The sequence below is a fragment of the Sylvia atricapilla genome, chromosome 17 (genome assembly GCF_009819655.1).
Source record: "Sylvia atricapilla isolate bSylAtr1 chromosome 17, bSylAtr1.pri, whole genome shotgun sequence".
NCBI classification, from domain to species: Eukaryota; Metazoa; Chordata; class Aves; order Passeriformes; family Sylviidae; genus Sylvia; species Sylvia atricapilla.
The window spans coordinates 12,049,818-12,069,767 of NC_089156.1; the positions used below are offsets into that span (position 1 = coordinate 12,049,818).

Genomic DNA, 19,950 nt, shown 5'->3' on the forward strand with positions numbered 1-19,950 from the left:
AAAAATCTCACAGGGGAAAATAGAACCTAACTGCAGGAACAGTCGGACAGCAGTGAGGGAAGGAGCAGAGGGCAGCCCCAGCCCTCGGGGCGGTGTGTGGGGACACCGCTGTCCCGCCGGCCTGGCAGGGCCTGCCCCGTCCCCTCAGGAGGGAGAGCGCGGGCGGCACCGAGCGAGCTCCGCGCCGGGGACTCGCCCGAGAACGCGCGGCCGGGACGGAGCTGGGGGGCCGGGGGAAGGGGAGGGCGCTGCCCGGCTCCCTCCCACCCTCTCCGGATAAATGAGCCGCCGGGAGGCGGCGGGCGGCGCAGGCTGCGGACGAGCGCGGCGCATCCCCGTCCCGTCCCGGTTCCGTCCCCCGCCGCGCCCAGCGCTCCCTGCCGGCGGGGCCGCCCCGGGCCGAACTCGGCCGCGTCCCCGCGGGGCCGGGCGGGGGGACCGGCCTTCGCTTCGCCTCCCTTCCCCGGGAACGCCTGAGGGCGGGGGCGGCCGAGCGGGCAGGGCCAGGGCCGGTGCAGGGAGGCGGCCGGGACACCCCGGGGTGGCTGATGCTGGCGCTGCCCCGCGCAGCCCCGGGCTCCGGCGGGCCGGTAGCGGCGCTCGGGGCTCAGGAGGCGCCCCCCGGGCTCCTTTCCCCTTCCCTCCCTCCGCGGCGGGCGGCGCTGGAGGATTTTCTCCCGCCGCGGCCCCCTCGCTGTCCCTCAGACATGGTAGGTCACCTCCAGCTGCAAGGGATGGACGAGAGCCTGAAGGAGAAGAGCCGGGAAGGCTTGCTGGACAGTCCGGACTCGGGGCTGCCCCCCAGCCCCAGCCCTCCCTTCTACTCCCTGTCGCCCGGTGAGGGCAGAGCAGGGGGCGGCGGCGGTGCGGACCCCCCGGGCCACCGGCGAGAGGCCAAGGACGGCAAAGTGGTAAGAGCCCAAGCCGGGCAGCGGGCTCTGTGCGCTCCGGGCCCCGCGGGGGAAAGGAGCCGAGCCCCGGAGCGGGGGGCAGGCAGGAGGGCGCCTGTGACCGCCGCCTGGGCTGAGATGCCCCCGCAGAGGGGATCCCTGAGAGCCCTCGCCCGCCGAGGGCACGCCGTGGCGGCTGCGGTCCGCTGTGGGCAGCGCCGCTGCTGTGCCAGGCACGGCTTGGCCCAGTGCCGGCCAGGGATTTTTGGATACGCTCACGGAGTGCTGGCAGTTTGGCTGGGCGAACTCTTAATAACGGTGTGGGAGCGAAACCCAAGTCTCAACCAAAGCTCCCCTGCCCACCTTCGGAACAGAGGAGCGCGGTTGTTTCTCAGTGACAGTGCTCTGCCTGCTAGGTACAGGTCGGAGCTGCATCCATCCGGACCGAGGCAGGGGCATCTGGCCCGCAGCCATTCATTACATCCCACATCTGGATAGCGAGGAGCCCCGGCTGAAAAACAAAACAAAAAAAAGAGAAAAGTGCCCTTTAGCTGTGCCCGGGGAGATGCTGCGGGGCAGGGTCTGGGGAAGGAAAGGCTGTGTGCCGCTGCCCTTTGCCGGAGCCGGGCTCTGTGGCATGAAAGGTCTGTCCGGGGGCGGTGGTTTGTCAGCTCAGACAGCTGGCACAGCACTGCTGGCACAGCACTGCTGCTCTCGGTCAGCCTGATGCAGTGCCAGTGAAGCAGAGTAGGATTTGGGTAGATTTATGATGACTGTTATTTTGCTTTATTTGTTTATTTCTATCCCTGAGCTATAAAAGCCGTTTTTAAAACAAAACGTTCGCAGCAGCGGTGGTGGAGGTTTTTAAAGGATGATGGAAGTTCTTCCCCAGGGCTCTTTAAAAGTTTTTTTTTTAAAACATGTATAAAAGATGTTTGTAGGTGTATTCAACACGGTTAATTGGCTTCTATATGGAATGAAAACTGCAGCACAGATCTTTCCATGAGAAAAAAATATATCTACCTATGGTGTAGTGACAATTCAAAGACTTCTTTCCCACAGAGACATTTTGCCATGACTCCTCACACCTTTGTGCACTTAAGTTCTAAGGGCTTTTAAGAATATTACTGAAAACTGCCTTCTGCTCCTGAACATGCCAAAACCTTCCCCACGAACAATGACTCCTCACAGTGGAGAGGGTGTGAGGCGTTATTATGAAAGTCAAATCTCAAACCTGCTAACGCCGCAGTTCCTAATCTGGAGCCTTACCTGCAGATGCCTGGGCGTGTGTGCCATCCCGATGGGAGGGTTTATGTACAAAGTTACCCACACGCCTCTGATTTGGCAGGATCAAGCTGTTGCTGTGTGTCTGTAAAATAAAATGGGGGAGGAAGGTGAGTAAAGGCTCAAAAAACCAAAACACAGCAAGGGGTGGAGGTGTCTGCAAAACTCCGTAATGGGGATATGACAGTCACCATTCCAGCCATATGACAGTTGGCCACCACACCATCCAAGAAAGTCTTCAGATATGGATGAAGAAAGAACATGAGGAAATTTATTTATTTCAGTTCACGGGCTGTTAGGATTGGGAGTTTTAGTGCTTGACTAAAAAGTTATTCTGTGTAAGGCAAAATCAAGTTTTTCAATTGTTTTGATCATTAACGAACATTTTACACACTTCAGAAAAGCTCACACTGTAGATGTTTCCAATTCCACATTTGCAAGGGTAACCCTGGACTCCTGCTTGGAGTATATATTCCATACATTCCCAATGTATGGAATTCTGTGCTCCTAGCAGGTACAGAAGGTTGCAGGGATCCAAATGCTGAAACCCATTGGACTGTATTATTTGGAGTGGTGCTGGGCCCTGCTCTTTAACTCTGTTTGGTTCTTTGCAAAATAATGAAGTAAATAGGAATTTTCATTCTATTTGACTACAGAGAGTTTCACTTCCTCTCATTTCCACTGTGCAAATACTGTACTTGCAGCTGATATTAAAGCAGGAAAAATATGGAGACCACTGCTTGCTTCATACTTCTAAATTGCAGTGTCTAATTAGCTTTAATTTTGCCATTTTACAAGGGCTCACAGATCTGTGAGCAGTTGTGCAACCCATGAATTTGCTTCTGTTTAAGTCTATTCCTCTGCTGTTCGTCAGAGCATGCAGAATTGGCAAATCAATAATTGCAGCTATTTGCACACCAAGAAATGCCGTTTTTAATCGCCTGTTATAGTGGTGTTTGTTTTGCTCATAAACGTGACAGAGCCAGGAACACAACCTGCACCCTTTGTGTCGGAATACTATAAAACCATATATATAAACTTAGTCACCAACAGCCAAGGTTCTAGTATGTACAGTTACAATAAATTGCTGTCAGGTGAAGGAAACAACATTCCAGATCTGAGCGAAGTATTTCATACTATTCTTTGCTGCAGAACTATCAAACCACCAGTCTGAACCCAGTTGCATTCTTCTGCAGTCAGCTATTTTGCTCCCAACTTCACAAATATGTTACAAAATTTTTCTGCTTTTGGGACAGCCTTTCTCATGCATAAGGAGAGATTTTTTTTTTTTATTTTCTCTCATAAAAAGGAGATTGCATGCCCTTATCGAAGACTTTCTTGTGTGTAAAATCTGTGCTCTCTCTGCTCTGTGTTATTAACTGTGACTCTGAAAAAGTAAACTCTCTGCTATTTAATAAGCACAACTTTGTTTCAAAGACAATGCACCATTTATTCACATTTAACCAGCCAATTTGGGAACAGCTTTGGGATCCAAGAAAATATGAAAGGCAATTTAGGGCCAGAGTCATAAATACCACAAGTTCAACACCATTTAGGGACTTCTTTTTTTTTTTAATTCATTTTACTTGTAGCGCAGGATAAATTGGCTTTTATTTCTTCAAATAAAGTCCATGTAGGGAATTTGTCAAGCGTTTTGTGCTTAAGTGCAAATATCCTAAGGAAAATAGAAGGTGACTTTTACCTAGTTCTGTCTTTTAAATCTGAAACATTATTAAATTGATTCATACGACTTGTGTTACTGAATTCTCTAGACTGTGTCTGTAAAGCTGGGTCAAGAGGAACAGAGGTACAACAAAATAAATCCCTAATAATATGCACAAAGAAGCAGTTGCTGAAAGCGTGGGGAATGAAATGACTTCAAAGTACCCATATCTGCTTAGAGTTCTCCCTGTTGTTCTTGCCCTGGGATACAGATTTAGTCTAGAAGAACTGCTTGTGGACTGTGCTGAAATAAGTGCTTTGCATTCATCACACAACTCCTAATGGATATCAGGGGACATCAAGCTCACATTCATCTGCAGAAATATCCATCGTGCCTTCTTGAAGCAGCAAATTTTATGTTCCATCCCAACAGTGAAAGGAATTTTTGCCACTGCAGTGAGTTCCTTTTACTTCGTAAGACTTAAGTATTTGTACCCTCAGCCTACCTCAGTGAGCACTGACTTCTGTGGGACTGCATCCCAGTGAATCAGCTGCAGGGAATTTCTAGTTGCATTCAGCAGCAAGAATGATTCACAATCACTCTTGGGTGGTGGGAGGAGATTCCAGCTTCATCTCAAGAATGGAGAAGGAGACCTTGCCCCTTGGCACAGCCTTCACAATAGTGGGGTCCCAACAACGTAGTCCAATTCAGCATTTGTGCCAACCCTGTTGGATTAATGGCTCATATTAAAAAAAAACAACCCAAAAAAACTAGAACATCTCTTCCTGACGTGCAGCATTTTGAAGACTCTTTGGGTCCCAGAGCCAGCATCTCATTCTGCACTGAAAGTGCTTCAGGAACGGGGCAATGTTTTATAAGAACTGGGTCAGGAACATGGCCATCAAAGGCTTTCCATAAATAATTTCCATACCTGCCAACACCTCCAGTGAAAGCACACGTGAGAGGGAGGCCCAGCACCCTGACCTGAGGCAGCCTGCAGCCCACACACGAGGCAGGGGATGTGACTCCAAGGCCATGTGGGTCCCAGCAGCTCTGGGCAAGCCCCAGGCTGGTGCAGGGAGCAAGGCACCCATCTGGCACCACAGCAGGGTTTGCCTCAGGGCTTGTTGGCAGCCTGGCATCCTGACCCACTTCTGAGCCACTCCCACGGGGCTGGACCCTGCAGGAATTTCCCCAGCTTCAGTTCCACACCTGTGGAACTTTCCTCCTCCCGTGACAAAGGCTAATCTCACCTTGCCTTTCCCTGTCCCTCAGTCCCATCCAGTTCTGGATATGCACCCACTCCTCTTCCTCCTTGGTGAGGGACAGGAGATGGCTCTGTGCCTCACTTTATCTGCCTCACCTGGTCTGACAGACATCCCTTCTGGGCACATCAGGGAAACATCAGGCATCACGATCTCATCATCTGCTCTGAAAAGTGTGGTTCCGATGAAAGACATTGAGGGTGATGTCTCCTAGCTTTTGAATTTCCATTGTGTCCCCATGTAACCCTGTGGACAATAAGCAAAGCAGCACGCATTTCCCACTTGAAATAAAAGAAGGAGATAAGCAGGAAGGATGTAATTCTTTGAAATAATAAAGCCCTGCTTTCTACCTGAGGTTTGCATTTACTGTTATCACCTCCCAATATAATCTCATCCGGCTCTCCTATAAATTACTCGTAATGTGCAATACGTGCAGATATTGGGAAAATAAATGGTCTGTTAAACAAATATTGCTTATCTTCTAGAGCGGGGAATGTAGATGTGTGTCAAATAACTCAGCCAGATCTTTCATTATAGCTGTAAATAACAGCTGAGTAAAGTGACATTTTCATGGACCTGACATGTTACCATAGTGGGAAAATGTGGTGAGAGATTTGCTTATGCCCTAGCTAAGTTAGGAGCTGGGAATTTAGGAAGCTGTATCCTGTTTGTAGCCCTGACACTTGGAAAGCTGTTTCCCCTTACAGTCCCGAGAGATCTAATGCCACATCTTAGTGCCTTCCATATAATGACCATAGCAAAAGGAGTCGGTCAGTTCTGGTTCCTTGTGCTCTCTGGGGAAAGGTTTTGGGGGTTTATTTATTTCAGGTCACATTAATTTCCTTTCCTTTTTCTTGCTTTGCTGCCTGGAATTTGGCAGCTAAAGAACAGTCAATGCTGTCGTGGAGCTGTAGATTGAATTCCGTTCAGCAACCAATTTTATCAGTGTTTATCTATCTGCTACTAGCAAAAAGCAGAGTTTAGCTGCCCAGGCCGTTACATGCCTGAAAGGCATCAGAGTTAAGGCAGAGGGAAAAATGTAGCCAAACAAGAAAGCTCTTCAGCTTTTTAATAATACTGTAACTCTTTGGTGGTTGACACAAATTATATACCGGAAAAGAAATAAAAATTATAGCTCATTTACTGCCGAATATTCACCTTGGATCAAGTTGTAAATATAGGAGTCACTTTTTTGATATCTCTGGTATCTTGCATTTTGTCTTCTCAACCTTCCTTGCCTACCAGACTCCTTCTGTCCTTAAAGATGACAGGGTTGTGGTTCTTTTGTGAAGCTGCATCTGGTAAGTACCAGCACAGCTCCAGTTACTGGGGGCAGATGAATCAGGTCCCCACTGCAGCGTTCCATCACAGCAGCCCCTGGATACACAGACCTTGACTATGGATCACTCGTGGACAGCCTGGTCTAAAGTGATGTGGGCTTCTCCTCTTCACCATCAGTGACCCCTGGGAGTGTGCAGCAGTCTCTGCTCCCTGTGAGCCTATCCATAGTGCAGGATAATACAGAAACCTACCTCATTGTGCAGTGTCTGGAAATCACCAAGTGATTCCTAGAAATGAGCCAGGGATCCTGATTTTCTCGAGGGAGCTCAGCAGTCCAGTGCTCCTCTTTCAACCATTCCTGTGCAGAAGGGAAAAGAATTGAGTCAGTATTTTTTTGACAGGCAGAACATTTTTTTTTTCCCTTAAAGCAGATTGGAAGGAGTTGGTGTCAAACTCTTGCCAAAAAGCCAGCTTTTGACATGTGCCAAGCATATAACATTTCAGCCCCAAAGACAAATCTTTTGGAAAGCTCATATCCCCTGTTCCTTGCTTCCCAGCTCCAGGTGACTTGCAGGAGCTGACATTTCAGAACATCACTGGAAGGAAAACAAAATGTCACCTGAAGTGCCTTTCAGTGGCTGCTGTGTGAAACCTGTGGTTGCTGTTTAGTGACCCCTTCACGCTGTGCAAGCAAATCAGTTGCTGTTTGGTGAACAGCCTGCAGGGTCTTAGAGATCTCTATTTTTAGGCCAAGCTTTGTGAGTTACTTACATCTTCCATGTGCAGACTTCCAGGTTACTTCAGGGTTTCTGACCTGCAGCAGCTCACAGAGGAGAGGTCTGAGTCTGTAATGGTCACAACAGGCAGTAAAAATCCTGGCTTTGGCCTGCCAGTGTTCACAATTGTTCCAGATTTCTAAACTAAGCCAAGCCTGCAGGTCTGAAGTTGGTGCTCGTCTACAGCACATGAGATGCCTTTTTGCCATGCTTCCCTGCCCAGAGGAAGATTAACTGTAACCCCCAGTGGAAATAGTCTCATCACCGCCCCATCCAGAACTAACCTGGAAGGCACTTACTTCTGCTCTCACCAAGTTCAGCGGCAAATTTTTGCCTCTGATTGATGTCAGCCAGGCGCGCCAGCAGCTCCATTTCTCGGTGTGCACTGGTGGTGGTCCTGCAGCGTGTTCTTGTTTCCTGTTCCCTGCTGTGGGACTTGTGCATTCCACAGACACTGACTGCTGCCGTGCCCACGCTCTGACCGAGCAGCACCCCCGGCACTCAGCGCCCTGGGGAGGCTTTTCCCATCCACACTCTGGGGGCCAGATGCCCCAGCAATGTTCCTGCTAAGCCACAGGAAAGACTTGGTTACATCTCCCGCATCCTGGAGATGTTTGGAGCACACTTAGTGTCAGCATTTGTTAGCGAGAAGTGTGAAGGCTTGTTTGCCTGGAAGCACTTCTTTGAAACTGCTTCTCTGAAGGAGGGACACGTATCCCCAGCCTTGTTTCCTTCACCAGTTCAATCTGCATCCCTCTGCAGGTGAGCCCCCAAAGGGCAGCCTCAGCCTGCTGTTCACAAAGCTCATGAGCATGTGCAAATGGTGTTTGACTCCTGCACCCAGAGGAACCTCTTCTTATGTACAAAATGTCTTTAGAAAGAGCTCTGGCCAAGTGCAGACTGTTACAAGCTGGACATCTGCAGCCTCGTGAACTGAGGCTTGTCTGATGTAAACAATTCACATTTCAGAAGCAAAGAGCTTTATTTACGACCAGAAAGGCTGCCCTTGCCCTCCCCTGTCAAGAGTGTTGAAAGCAATTCAGGAATGAACTTTGCCTTTTGGCCAGTGTTTGCTAGAGAGGGTGAACATATATATTTTTTTTCTTTTTTCCCCCCATAACTATGCAGATAGTGTTCTGTTTTGACAATGGAACAGAGTTATTCTATCAAAAAAGAGGAGTTGGCCATTTTACTTAATAATACAACTTTACACAGTTGTAAAATGCAGGGATATTTCAGTATGAAAAGAAGAAACAGCTTTGTGGCTTTGAGATGCAGAATTGAAGGGCTTGGCAAATTTAGATGGAGCAGTGACATTTTTTGCCTTAGCCTGAGGCAAAAGGCCCAAACCAGCAGAGGAAAGCAGACCTCAGCTAGCCATCTACAGACCCTGCACAGAGCCTGCCAGCCATCTCCTTTAGAGAGATCCTGTGTCCCTGTGAGTCATAAATATCTGCTGACAGAAAAGTAGTGGCAGAGACTGAAACCTGCAGTGACATTCTTCCAGGAGGGCAGGATTAGGCTGAATTAGCTGCTGGATTTGGTCCAGGCACCAGACACAGGATCCCCATATGTGGGAACTGGTGTTTAGGAGCACTCCAGTATAGAGAAGTGGGATTAGTCATTTCTGTGGTGGGCAGAGGAGCCTAGGCTGGGCTGTGACAATTTGTCAGAGTAAGTAAGTTCACAGTGCAGTTATAGTCTTAAAAATCCGGTTTTTGGTGTCATGAATTGGAGCTTCTCCACTCATTATATAAAGTCCTGGAATGCAGCTGGCTTCCTGCATTGCAGAGGCCACAAGGTGCCCCAGTGTCTCACCCCACCCTCAGTTTTACAGTTAACAAGAATGTCCTTTGGAGCACAAGAGCCATTTTTGGCACGGAGGCTTTGGGAACAGCAAGTCTATCACTTCCTCTGCTGGATTGTTGCAAGGGATACATGATTTTATGTACATATTTGTATGTATATCTATAAAAATACATACACATGTCTCACTTCAGCAGACCTACATGCATCAAGTCAGCAGCCTTAGGCCCTATTGCTGTGTTAGGGTCAGACATGGAACACTTCTCCATGCTGACACATTTTGAGTGTTTCTAAGACTTGTTAATTCCTAGCAGCAAAGGCAATATCAGGGCTAAGGAAAACTCGAAAATAATTGCAATTCCTATGAGAAACAAGAGAGGAAGAAGGAAAGGCGAGGTTAAATTTCAACAAACAGATACTGCAGCATGAAGTGACAGAGATGTGGGCACAGTCACGTACCTGGGAGGTGTGCTGGGGCAGAGGGAGGTGTTGGTAGGTGAGGACAGTCCAGGTGTTGTGTTAGGCTGCTCAGCTGCCAGCCACAGCATGTTATGAACTGTGCCAGCCCCATCTGTTGTGTCCCAACACTTGCTGTGCTCTCCTTCCCTGCAGATGCCTTATCTCCTCCTGAACCCCTCCATGCCAGAGATAAGGCCTCGAATGTACCCGGTGTTTTTTGGAGAAAGCATTGAGGTCAACCCTGAGCCCGTGCAGGAAATCAGGTACAGATGGGATTGGGTGGGTAGATGGGGATTTCTGTCTTTTTTCTGGTGCTTCTGCCAAAAATTAAAACATGTTTACAAGCGGGAGTCATGGTTATTTCGATGGAAAGGAAAGGACAGGTGGGAGGGTAATTTTCCTGAATTAAAGCCACTGACAGCAGCACAGGCAGAGAGGGGAGGAGACAAGAACTGGAGGGAGGTTTTAACAGAAGGCAGCTTTCCTTCCAAGGCCAGCTAAAATCCAAGGCTATGAGAGAAAACCATTACCATCTGTGGGCTTGATGGCCTCCACTAAGTAATCTGATGGTCTCCATACTGTTCCCAGATGACTTGTATCTTCAGAAGAAGCAACACCCTTCGAATAGGCACCTGTTTTGGTTCGCTCTTGCCACAGAGGAACCAACATTAGACAGCCCACAGAGACTGAACAACCTCCTCCATGTGAGGAGATGGTGTCCCAAGCCAGTGGTGGAGATGTTCTGCCCTCCTGTGGGGCTGGTGCTGTGGCCCACGGATAAATGTTGGTCTTTGCTCTTCTGCTGATGTGGAATGTACCCTGCAAACAGCGTGGAGCACTTACAGCCCGGGGCAGGGACAGTGGGAGGACTGTAAACCCCCTCAACCTATGCAGAAGTCTCTCTGGAAATGTAGCCCAGTAAATCTCTGCTGGCTGAGGAACTGCCAGCGGGCATGTTTTTATGGTGATTACAGCGGAGTCTTGTTTTATGTGTGCTGAATGACTTGCTTACACCCTAGCTGTGCAAAATACATTACAGCAGCTCAGATTACACGCGGTGCACAATCAGTCAGCCCCCCCTCTGGGTGGAGGTAATGACAAGCACACACCCAGCTTTTAATCTTTTTTACGTGGAGCTGCACATTCCTTGGCTGCTGATTGCTGGAGGAGCGTTTGGGGAGCGGGGAAAACCAGTGGAAGTCCTGCTGTTCACCATGGCTAGGGATTCCAAAAAAAGCTCTTTTTCTGGCCTGGTGTCTGCACATCCTTTCTGGATGACAGCAGAAAAAAGGCAGGGCTGTGACATCCTGCCTTTTGTGGTTCTTCATCTCTTGGCAGTTCAGGTGGCCAATTCCTTTGAGACCAGTGGCTTAGGCGCTGGGCAGCCATAACCCACAATGTCCCTTTGCTTTACCTGCTCTTTCAGCATTGCTTGGAGTTTTTTTTGTAGGCTCCAACAAATAACCTCACCTCTCATCTCCCAGAACTCAGATTTTAGCTGTTTTGGGCATTTTTGTGCAGTGATGACAAGGAGGTATAAAGAAAAAAGACAAACAACCTTGACAGCTTGACAGGTCCATTCCAGGGTGCTTATATGCCTCCAGTGTAGCTCTCAGGGCTGAGTTGAGCTTGAGTTGACCTATGAGTTGAGGCCTCAGTGGGACCCATGGAGAAAACCAGAGGAAGAAGAGCATTGCTTGGAGCCTGTGCAGCCAGGTGTTTCCTGCCCTGGTATGACCACATTGCAGAAATTCTGAGATGGATTCACAGTGAGGTGGGGTTCCAGCACCATTCCCCAGCAGGACAGAGTCCTCTTGGCTTTGAGTTGTAGACTTAGCATCTTCCCCAGTGTCTTTGCACCAAGAGATTGGTAAATGCTGCCAGCTTCGAAAGGTTAGAGAAGACTCCTTCCTGTCTTCTTTGCTTCCTGGGCTGTTCTCCTGACACCTTGCTGTGCTCTGCAGGTGCAATTCCGAGGTGAAGTACGACTCGGAGAAGCACTACCGGGATGACATCTTCTACGGCCCCATCCCCACCGTCACCACCTACAGCGAGACCGTCATCGCCGCTCCCAACTGCACCTGGCGCAACTACAAGTCCCAGCTGATCTTCGAGCCCCGCCAGAGGCCGGTGAGGTTTCAGAGCACCACCATCATTTTCCCCAAACGTGCCAAGAACATTTACCGGACCACCCTCAACTACAGCTTGGGTTGTGCCAAGCGCTGGTTCGCTTCCAGCGTGCAGCTGGAACTCTGTGAGGAAACCAACCCGTGCGTCATGTACAGCGAGACCCTCTGATCTGCCCCGCCGGGGCTCTGCCCGGGCCCTGCTCGGTGGCAACTGCATATTCGTGGCTGGAGAACAGCTCTCAGAGCCTGAGCTGGCTGGCAGGAGGCTTGCAGGGCACAGGATGGTTTTGATCAGTGAGAGGCTGGCTTGTATTTTGCGACGTTCCTGACATTCGTGATCTGGATTTTATTTTTTGGGTTGTTTTTTGTTTTTTTTTTTCCCCCCCGAGCGTATCTATTTTTGGCTTGTGTTTAGATGAAATCAAGATGACAAAGGACCCTGTTACCCGTAGCAGAATGATGCCTTATGAGCTCTGTAGGTCTTGTCTAGCACATAGGTGAGAGTCACTGTTAGCTTCAGAGCTATTCTGGTCTCTGCAAAGGGAAGACCAACTGCAGAGTCAGCGTCTGGTCAGCCCAGCGCACACCAGGTCAGATCTCTTTCAGAGCTGAAATGCCGAGGAGGTGGTTATTTGTACCAGTGCATCACAGCTTGCTCCAACAGCTCCTCTGAGTGATAGCTGCCCTATTACAGCACCACAGTCACCTCACTTCCTGAGAGGAGTGGAGACTGTCACCCCAAGAAAACAAGGATTTAAACAGGTCCCCCAGCTCTTGCTGGCAGCTGGATGTTTGTCTGCCATAGCAAGGCACAGCACAGCCAGGAGAAAGGCCTGCTCTGATGCACAGACACATCTTCTCTGAGCCCAGCCAGGAGTAAGTGGGGAGACTGAGGCAGATGAACAGCTGAAGGGCTAGGTTCTAAAAGTGACTGAGAGATTTAACAGCCCTGTGCCCCTTTATCAAAAGTATTGTTGGATCAAGTGTGCTGTGCTGTTCGCTGCCTCTGACACCTAATTTAAGGGATCTATATGCACTTGAAGCCCTTCTGAGTTTCAGGGTGTGGCTGTATTGCAGAGAGGAGTGTAGAGCAGGAAGATGCTAACTCACCCTCTCAATAGTTTCCATATTTGTGGCATGGGCAGCTTTTCTGCCTGTAGAGGAGCAGCCAGACTTTGTAGAGTTTGAAGAATTGAAGAGCCCAAATCCATCCAGATTTTCCTTAATCAGGCAGGCTGTAGCACTAAAACCAGGTACTTTGCAAACTGCTGAACTGTCTCTGCAAAAGGACCAAGAAACAGGGAGCAGGAGTCAGTGCAGCCATCCTAAGGTAAAACATTCCCTACTCATGAATCCCATCTCCTGGTATATCTTCACTTTGGTCTCTTGCTGAAACTCTGCAAGAGCCTGGATTCCCACAAACATATAACTTTTGAAAATAGCATGGAATTGTCTCCAAAAATCTTACCAAGAATTTTTGCATGCTGCTCAGACTTAGAAATAACCACACAGCTCCGGAAATTAATTTCCAGCTTTCTCTCTTCTAAACTTTCCATTTTGTTCCTGACTTGCTGTGAGTCTGATGGAGTTATTTCAGAGCACAGCTGAGCAGCCAAGTCAGAAAGCCTATTAACAATGTCAACAAGATGTAGCTGATTGCCCAGAACAGTTGACGCACAAACCCACTGAGATTAAAAAAAAAAAAGTCTGAAAAACTTGAAAAAATAATAAAATTAGTGACATATAAAGATACTTTTTCCATCAGTTTCAAAGAGCAGTTGGTAAATGTGACCAGAACTGTGACCTTTATGAAACAGAGTTCTCTTGTTTAAAATGTAGCACAGTTTTTCCACCAGAGGTAAATATAAAGTCTTTAAATCCAAACTTCAAATCCTGACAGCTGAAGCATCATTAGTGCTGAAAGATGTGTGTTATGGCAGTGCTGAACTCTGCCTCTCTACTGGGAGTTAGGACTTGGTAGGAAGAAACCTCTCAAAGGATTTCCGAGGCTTCCACCTACCGTTGAATTCTTTACAGCAACACAAACAAGGATTATCTTTGTTACTGGTCAGATTCTGCTGTCACTGTCTGTCAGCATCAAAGCCTGGAAAAGCAGCATCTGCCTCCAAAGGGATGATTATGCCTGAAGCAACCCTTCTCCCCAGGGCTCCAGCCATCAGGAGAGCTGGCTTAGGCAGCAGGGAGGTGGATGAACGCGGTCCCAGCGCCGTGAGGTTGGTGATGTGCTTACCTGCTAGTTCATCTTGAGGTCTGTCCTGTTGGCCACGTGCTGCTGAGCGAGCCTTGGGAGCAGGGGAAATGCCCCTCTGCCTTCCTGGGGACACGAGGAGGCTCTGGAGGGCTCAGTGCCTGCCTCCCTGAGAGTCTGTGCCAAGGGGCAGGTTTCCAGGCTGACAGCAGTGTAATCCAGGTCCAAAAGCAAGGCCAGTACTCACACTCAGGAGATCCCTGCACGATGACAGACAGAGTGGACTGCTGGAGACAGGCTGGCTTCAGAGCTGAGGGGTGCCAGACTCTCCCCTTTCTGACCACACATCAGGCTTTGCTCCTTTTTAACAGCTGGATTATTCCCCTTCTTCGAGCACAAAGCTGCTGTTCTTGATCATGCTGGTCTTTGAGCAGCACGGGTTTTCCCCAGAAAAATCCCTTTCATCATAACTGGCTGCAGGTTTCTGCCCGCTCTGTCCCCTGTTAGTTCTGTTTCCTAAATATCAGCTGCAAGAGTAAAAGAGAATTCAAGGCAAGCCAAAAAAACCTAGTGTGCAAATACAAACCCAGCAGAGAGACTGAACCTCAACCTGGACTTTCACCACACAGGGAGAGGGGCTGCTGAGGCAAAGTCTCACAGGTGGATGTGACCCCCAGGAGGGTGCAGTGGAGGGCTGCATCCTTGGCACTGGAGGATCCCCCAAGCCCAGCCCAGGCCTCTTTGAAGCTTCATGCTTTGTTTTCTCTGCAAATACACTAGAAGTGACCTAACATGCTTCTGCTCCTCTGAGTTTAAGCAGCTTTTCTGGTCTTTCCATGTTAGGGAAAAAAGAAGATAGAAAGCAGCTTGGGTTTCTAGGCTGCTGAGCACATTTTGGGCTGTGTAGCCACAGTGGCTATGGTGGGACTATCACCCTGGACCACATCCAAACTGGGACATTGCCAAGTGCCTGAGATCTGGAGAAATTTTTGAAAAATCCCTTCATATATGGTATATCCCATGGGCCCATCACAAGCTGCTTTTCCCTCAGCAAAAGCTGGCATTGGAAAGGGACTTTGTATTTTCTGAGGTGAAGGAAACCACAGAGGGTGAAGCCTTCACCCTTGCCTGGGCACACATCCCAATCTGCCTGTCCCCTCTCTGTCCCTGCTGCTCCCATCCCTGTGGCTGGGTTAGGCAGTGGTAGAAAAGCCAAAGTTCACCTTATTCATGATGGCTTTTTTTTGTTTTGCTTAAACACCAGAAACTGAATTGCGTTTTTGTGTTGCCAGTGAAGAATCACTCTGGGCAGCCAAGAAGTGCCTTGTGCCATACCTGTAGTGTATTTGACCATCTAAAAGGAACAATTAATCCCACTATGGAGGTGCTTTTCTTTTAAATGGAGTGTTGGTAATCTCAGCCAACAGATCTTTGTTCCTGTATATCGTCTCAAAGATATACAAATGATAAATTTAGACCATGGAAAGGTGAGTTTCCTTCAACAGCTGGGACTGTGGCTACACTATTTCTCCCCAGGATCCTGATGTGCATGCATGCTACCCACAGCTCTGCCACCCTGATGGATAAAGTCAGGCACTGCCTTTATCTTTTTTGATGGGGGGAAGATTGTTTTTTTAATATGGAAAGTCCCTATCTCAAAGGTGGAGGGTCTCTTTCCCCTTCATCCCTATGAGCCTTTTGCCCTGGAATGCAACAGAGCATACTCATGTCTGGTCTGCCTGCATTGTTGTCATTGCATTTGGGGCCAAAAAGATGAAACCCTAACCAAATATCAAACTTTCAGAAGCTGTGGAATACATTGCACAAACCGCAGAGAACAACTTTGACCAAAAGTTTACTGCTTGTCTTTAGTTTTTGCCTTTTCCTTTTTTTTTTTTTTTTTTTTTTTTTTTCCTCCTTCCTAAGCCAGCTCTACTTTCCTCAATGTGAAATACAGACAGATTTGCACCCTGGGTGCACACTTTCTGGGACTGATGAAATGGTGTTTGGGTGTTGATAGCAGTGTTTGAGTGAGCTGCTGGTCAGAGAAGTGAATGCTATTTACTATTTATGTTGAGTGTGTCTTAAAAAAAATGGGAAAGGTCACCAGAAGGCTAATGAGCAAAAAAGACTTTGTAAAGCAAACTGAGGACTAAAGACTGCAGTGAGTCTGATGTAGAAGTGAATGGTTCTGTGTGTGAACGCTGTGAGCTAGGATATTTAGCCGTTGTGGTTTTAACCTGCCTCTTTTCCTTTAGGAAGAGGCATCTTTGCCTTTTTTAGAGCTGAAACAAAATCAGATCCATCCTCCATCCCAGTCCTTCAGTCCCACTGAAGTCTGTGAGCATCAGCATTCCTCAGGCTCACAAGATATTTTCTGTATCAATCAAACATGCACAGAGCTGTGCCTCTGTGGAGATGGGGGAATGCTTTATAGGGGATGATGGATCTTCTTGTGGGATATTCAGATTTTTATTGCCAGATAAAGTCTGCTCCCTGAGGATCACCTGATCACTCACAAATTGATCTGTTCTGAACATCTCCCCTAAAGCTCTATAACCATTGGATTTTATAAGTCTTGGGAGGCACTAATTCTTTTTCAGATACTGTAATGGCCATCAAAATGAGCAAAGTATCCTATCATGTGAATTGTGACCTGAGGATGGGATTGAAAGGTGTCTGAAGGTTAGAGAAGGAAGAACTTAAAAGTGGTGGAAATGCATAAGGATGTGTCATATTTTTTATTTTTGTAAGTCTGATTCTCTAAATGCTTGTAAAGTACTTTACTGTTGTATATGTGGTGATGCAGTAGCTCACAATATCCTTTTATTTTTGTATATTCCTTCCTCCACCATAATCCCTTTCTGTTCAACTCATAGAGAGTAATTTAAGAAGACAAAATTTATATACTGTAATAAAATGCTCAAACCCTCATGCTGATGTATGCAGAGTTTCCTTCCTCCTCCATATCCCTTTACTTGGTGCCCTTTTTCCATCCAGAGGGAGTGTTTCTGGTCTGTCCATCCCTTTCTGTGGATTTCAGCCCAGCTCCTGTAGATGTGGCTGTGGCACAGTCAGTCAGTGCTGTGATGTGCAAACCCTGCTCTGCGTGCCCGGGGAAAGCTGAGGAGGAGCTCTCAGAGGCAGTTTTACCTTTCAGGATTTCCCTGGTTCTCAGTCTGACCATTTCTTTGCTCTAAATTTTCCTCTTCAGCTTCATCTTATTCTACCCAGCTATGTGAATCCTTGGTGCTGGATCTAGACAGTTCCTCTCCCAGCTTTTCCATGGCCTTCAAGGGCAGAAAGAACCCACACAATGCTTATTTCAAATCCAGGTATCCCCATTCTAATGCACTCTTGGGATCCCTCCTGTGTCCTGGCTTCCCAAATCACGATGGTGGAGGAGCTCAAACCCTGCCTGGCCATGAAGTGCATTTTAAAGCCATTGCTGTGAATGCCTCAGGCTCACCAGCCAGCCATTAGCAGAGCATTCCTTTGTCTTCCAAGACCCAAGATGTCTGCAGGGAGAATCTGACACTAATCCTTATGGAAAAATCATTGGATTTATAGGGATGAAGTCAATAGGCTTGGATGAAAACGGCTGTAAAACTCTAAGGAATGGAAAGGAGAAGCAAAGCCATGTTATGCAAGAAGCTTGCTTCAGCTGCAGGGTAAGTGTCCGTGTCCTCATCCCAAGATTTTTGACACAAGTCATGGCTGAACTGCTCCTAGGATGAAGGATGGGAGACAGAACCTGAGGAAAGACAGACAGCATGGAGAAGGCAGGGGTTGTGAGTGTGAGTTCACTGCCTGTCACCCAAATGCCAGATGAAGGACATGTGCATCCACTCCTGCTATTTAAATAAAACCATAAAATGTGAATGCTGTCCAATGAAGATTCCTGAGGTGGCAGCTAAATCCTCAGCAGCAAAAGCAGTATTAGATGCAGGATATGTGTTTTGGCAAGTGTGCTCAGATGAGCTAACCCCTAAGCTAGTGGCTTTTACTGTGCTAGTTGGATGTTGTAAATTTAAGCAGATGATGCTTGGTATTAGTTTTGCTCCTGGGATATTTCAGAGAGTAATTGCACATATCTCTGAGGGATTACAAGGTGCTGAAGTTATAATGGATGGACTTTGAATTTAAACTAGATGCCTTTAGGAACAGAAGGAAAGGTTTAGGCTGGTTTTACAGAGAGCAAGAATGCTGAATATAAAATGCCAAAAGCCTCACCTAAAAGAATTTGCTGATTATGGGCAGCTACAAATTAAATAATAATAAAACTCCACATGGCTGGGATCCCTATTCCACTCAACAAAGCAGAGCTGTAAGGAAACAATAGATGCCTTGATCAAATTTCATTCCACAGCTATTTACAGTTAACAAACAATGGAAAGATTTGCCAGAGAAACAGCCTTACCTGATCCTGGAGCAGTAAAAACATTCCCCTGCTGCCAAACCATCAGTTGAAATACCATGTGCTAGACCTTAGGCTGGGTCTTTGCTCTCCATCAGCAGATGGCAATGTCACAGCCTCGACCTGGCAGAAGTGTCTTCGTGAGTTCTAGGCAGTGCCAAGCAGCTGGAGGTTATATTGTCCTCAAAAATGTCATGAATCTCTTGCAATCTGAAGGAATCACCAGAAGCAGGACTGGAGCAATGGCCACCTATAGGAACTGTCTCCTCTGGCACAGGACACTGAACTGTGACTCAATCCATCTCTGTGGGGAGACTGGAATGGGAGACTGTCAGAGCAGATACATCTCTGTCCCTTGAGCTGAGCCTGTGGCTTCACAACTACCTCCCCCAGAAACCATTCCAGGATGACTGGATCCACCTGGGAAGTTTTAGATGCAGCTCTGCAACCTCCTCGTGTCCTGTGTAGCAGGTTCAGTGCCTCAGGGGGCACCTTGGCTTCAGCAGTTGAGCCCCCAGGGTGGCTGCTTGGGGCCCCTGGATGCTTGGCATGGTGGCAGGATGGTGGCTTCCAAGGGTGGCACTGCCAGCTGCCCTCAGCCATGGATGCCATCAGCCATGGGATGTGGATCCAGTGCTGGTTTCCATCCCATTGCTTGTGGGAGCAATTCCCACTGCAGATGCAGCCCCTGCAAAGCTCCACAGCCTGGCAGGAACGTGGCTTGGCCACCACACTGCCCTTGCCCAGCTCTGTTCCCAAATCCCCTGGTCTGGTGACACTGGAGAGGAGCAAGGACCTGCCCCAGGGCCCTGCATCTTCTGCTAAAGCACCGAGTCTCCTTCTCCTGGCAACAAGCCCAGTCACAGCAGGGAAATTAATGCAGGAATGGCTTGTTCTCAAGTAGGATAAAGGGTCCTGGAATTCCTTTTTTGGGGTGTAAGGAGGGAGTTTTATGAGCTCTATTTTCTGCTTCTAATAATGATATTGGATCTAAACAGCTCCACGCCTTGGTGTCCACAACAGATGGGGAGTTCACATCTATGAGGATGAAAATGCTCATCCTGCCAAGCCTTTGATTCTCATCGTATCCTTCCTACCCTACAAACAGGCGGACAGCACATTTCTAGCATAAAAATATCCTCCTCTCCAGCTAACCACCTCCAGATTCCCTTCCCGAGCCTGTTCTGAGCTGGTGATTAGACATTTCTATATACATAAACATTCAGATCATCTCCCCAAGGTTCTTCCTGTCTCACAAGCAAATCCTGAGACCAGCAGCTATTTGCAGCTCCTTGAAATACGAATGGGCTCCTTCCAAGTTGACTGCCGTGGCCGGGGCTCTCTGTGCACCTCCCCAGGGCTCCTGGCTGCACCCTCCCATCACAGGACACTGAAATGCCCACCACCTCCTTTTTGGAGACCAAACTGCTCCAAAGAGTTGGCATCCACTGCGTGGCTGCTGTTGATGGTGCCAAGGCACTGTGTAGACTGGGAAACACTTTGGACTGGGATGCAGCATGGGATGCCTGGGCATAAGGAACACTTGCAGAGGGAGGTTGCAAAACCACCCCAAAACCCACACAAAGCACTGGAGGAATGAACAACACACACACACACACACACGCGTGCAAACTGCTTTCTCTTTGATGGAGGATTGTAGAAACATTACCTTCCCCTGGGGCTTTGCAGTGAAATAACCTGATTATTCATGAACCAGCCAGAATCATCAATCCCTCATTTATCATTTTCAACATAAATAACACGGGCAAGA

The 19,950-nt window shown here is 48.1% G+C and overlaps 1 protein-coding gene across 2 annotated transcripts; it reads left to right on the top strand.

The window, feature by feature from the left end:
* Positions 1-692: 692 nt before the first annotated feature.
* On the top strand, positions 693-12,033 carry RFLNA (refilin A). Of its 2 annotated transcripts, XM_066331761.1 has the most exons (4): positions 693-911; positions 9,578-9,687; positions 11,389-11,699; positions 11,753-12,033. In XM_066331761.1, exons 1-4 carry the CDS (start codon positions 708-710, stop codon positions 11,842-11,844), a joined length of 717 nt encoding a protein of 238 aa, XP_066187858.1. In that variant the 5' UTR covers positions 693-707; the 3' UTR covers positions 11,845-12,033. The 2 variants fall into 2 exon arrangements, with proteins under 2 accessions (XP_066187858.1, XP_066187859.1); XM_066331762.1 differs by lacking the exon at positions 11,753-12,033 and having other exon boundaries at positions 11,389-11,722.
* Positions 12,034-19,950: the final 7,917 nt, after the last annotated feature.

Coding starts and splice junctions, on each gene's coding strand:
- RFLNA (XM_066331761.1), top strand. CDS start 708: ATGGTAGGTCACCTCCAGCTGCAAGGGATGGACGAGAGCCTGAAGGAG. Junction 912..9,577: donor AGGCCAAGGACGGCAAAGTG/GTAAGAGCCCAA, acceptor CCTTCCCTGCAG/ATGCCTTATCTCCTCCTGAA. Junction 11,700..11,752: donor TGAGGAAACCAACCCGTGCG/TCATGTACAGCG, acceptor TGCCCGGGCCCT/GCTCGGTGGCAACTGCATAT.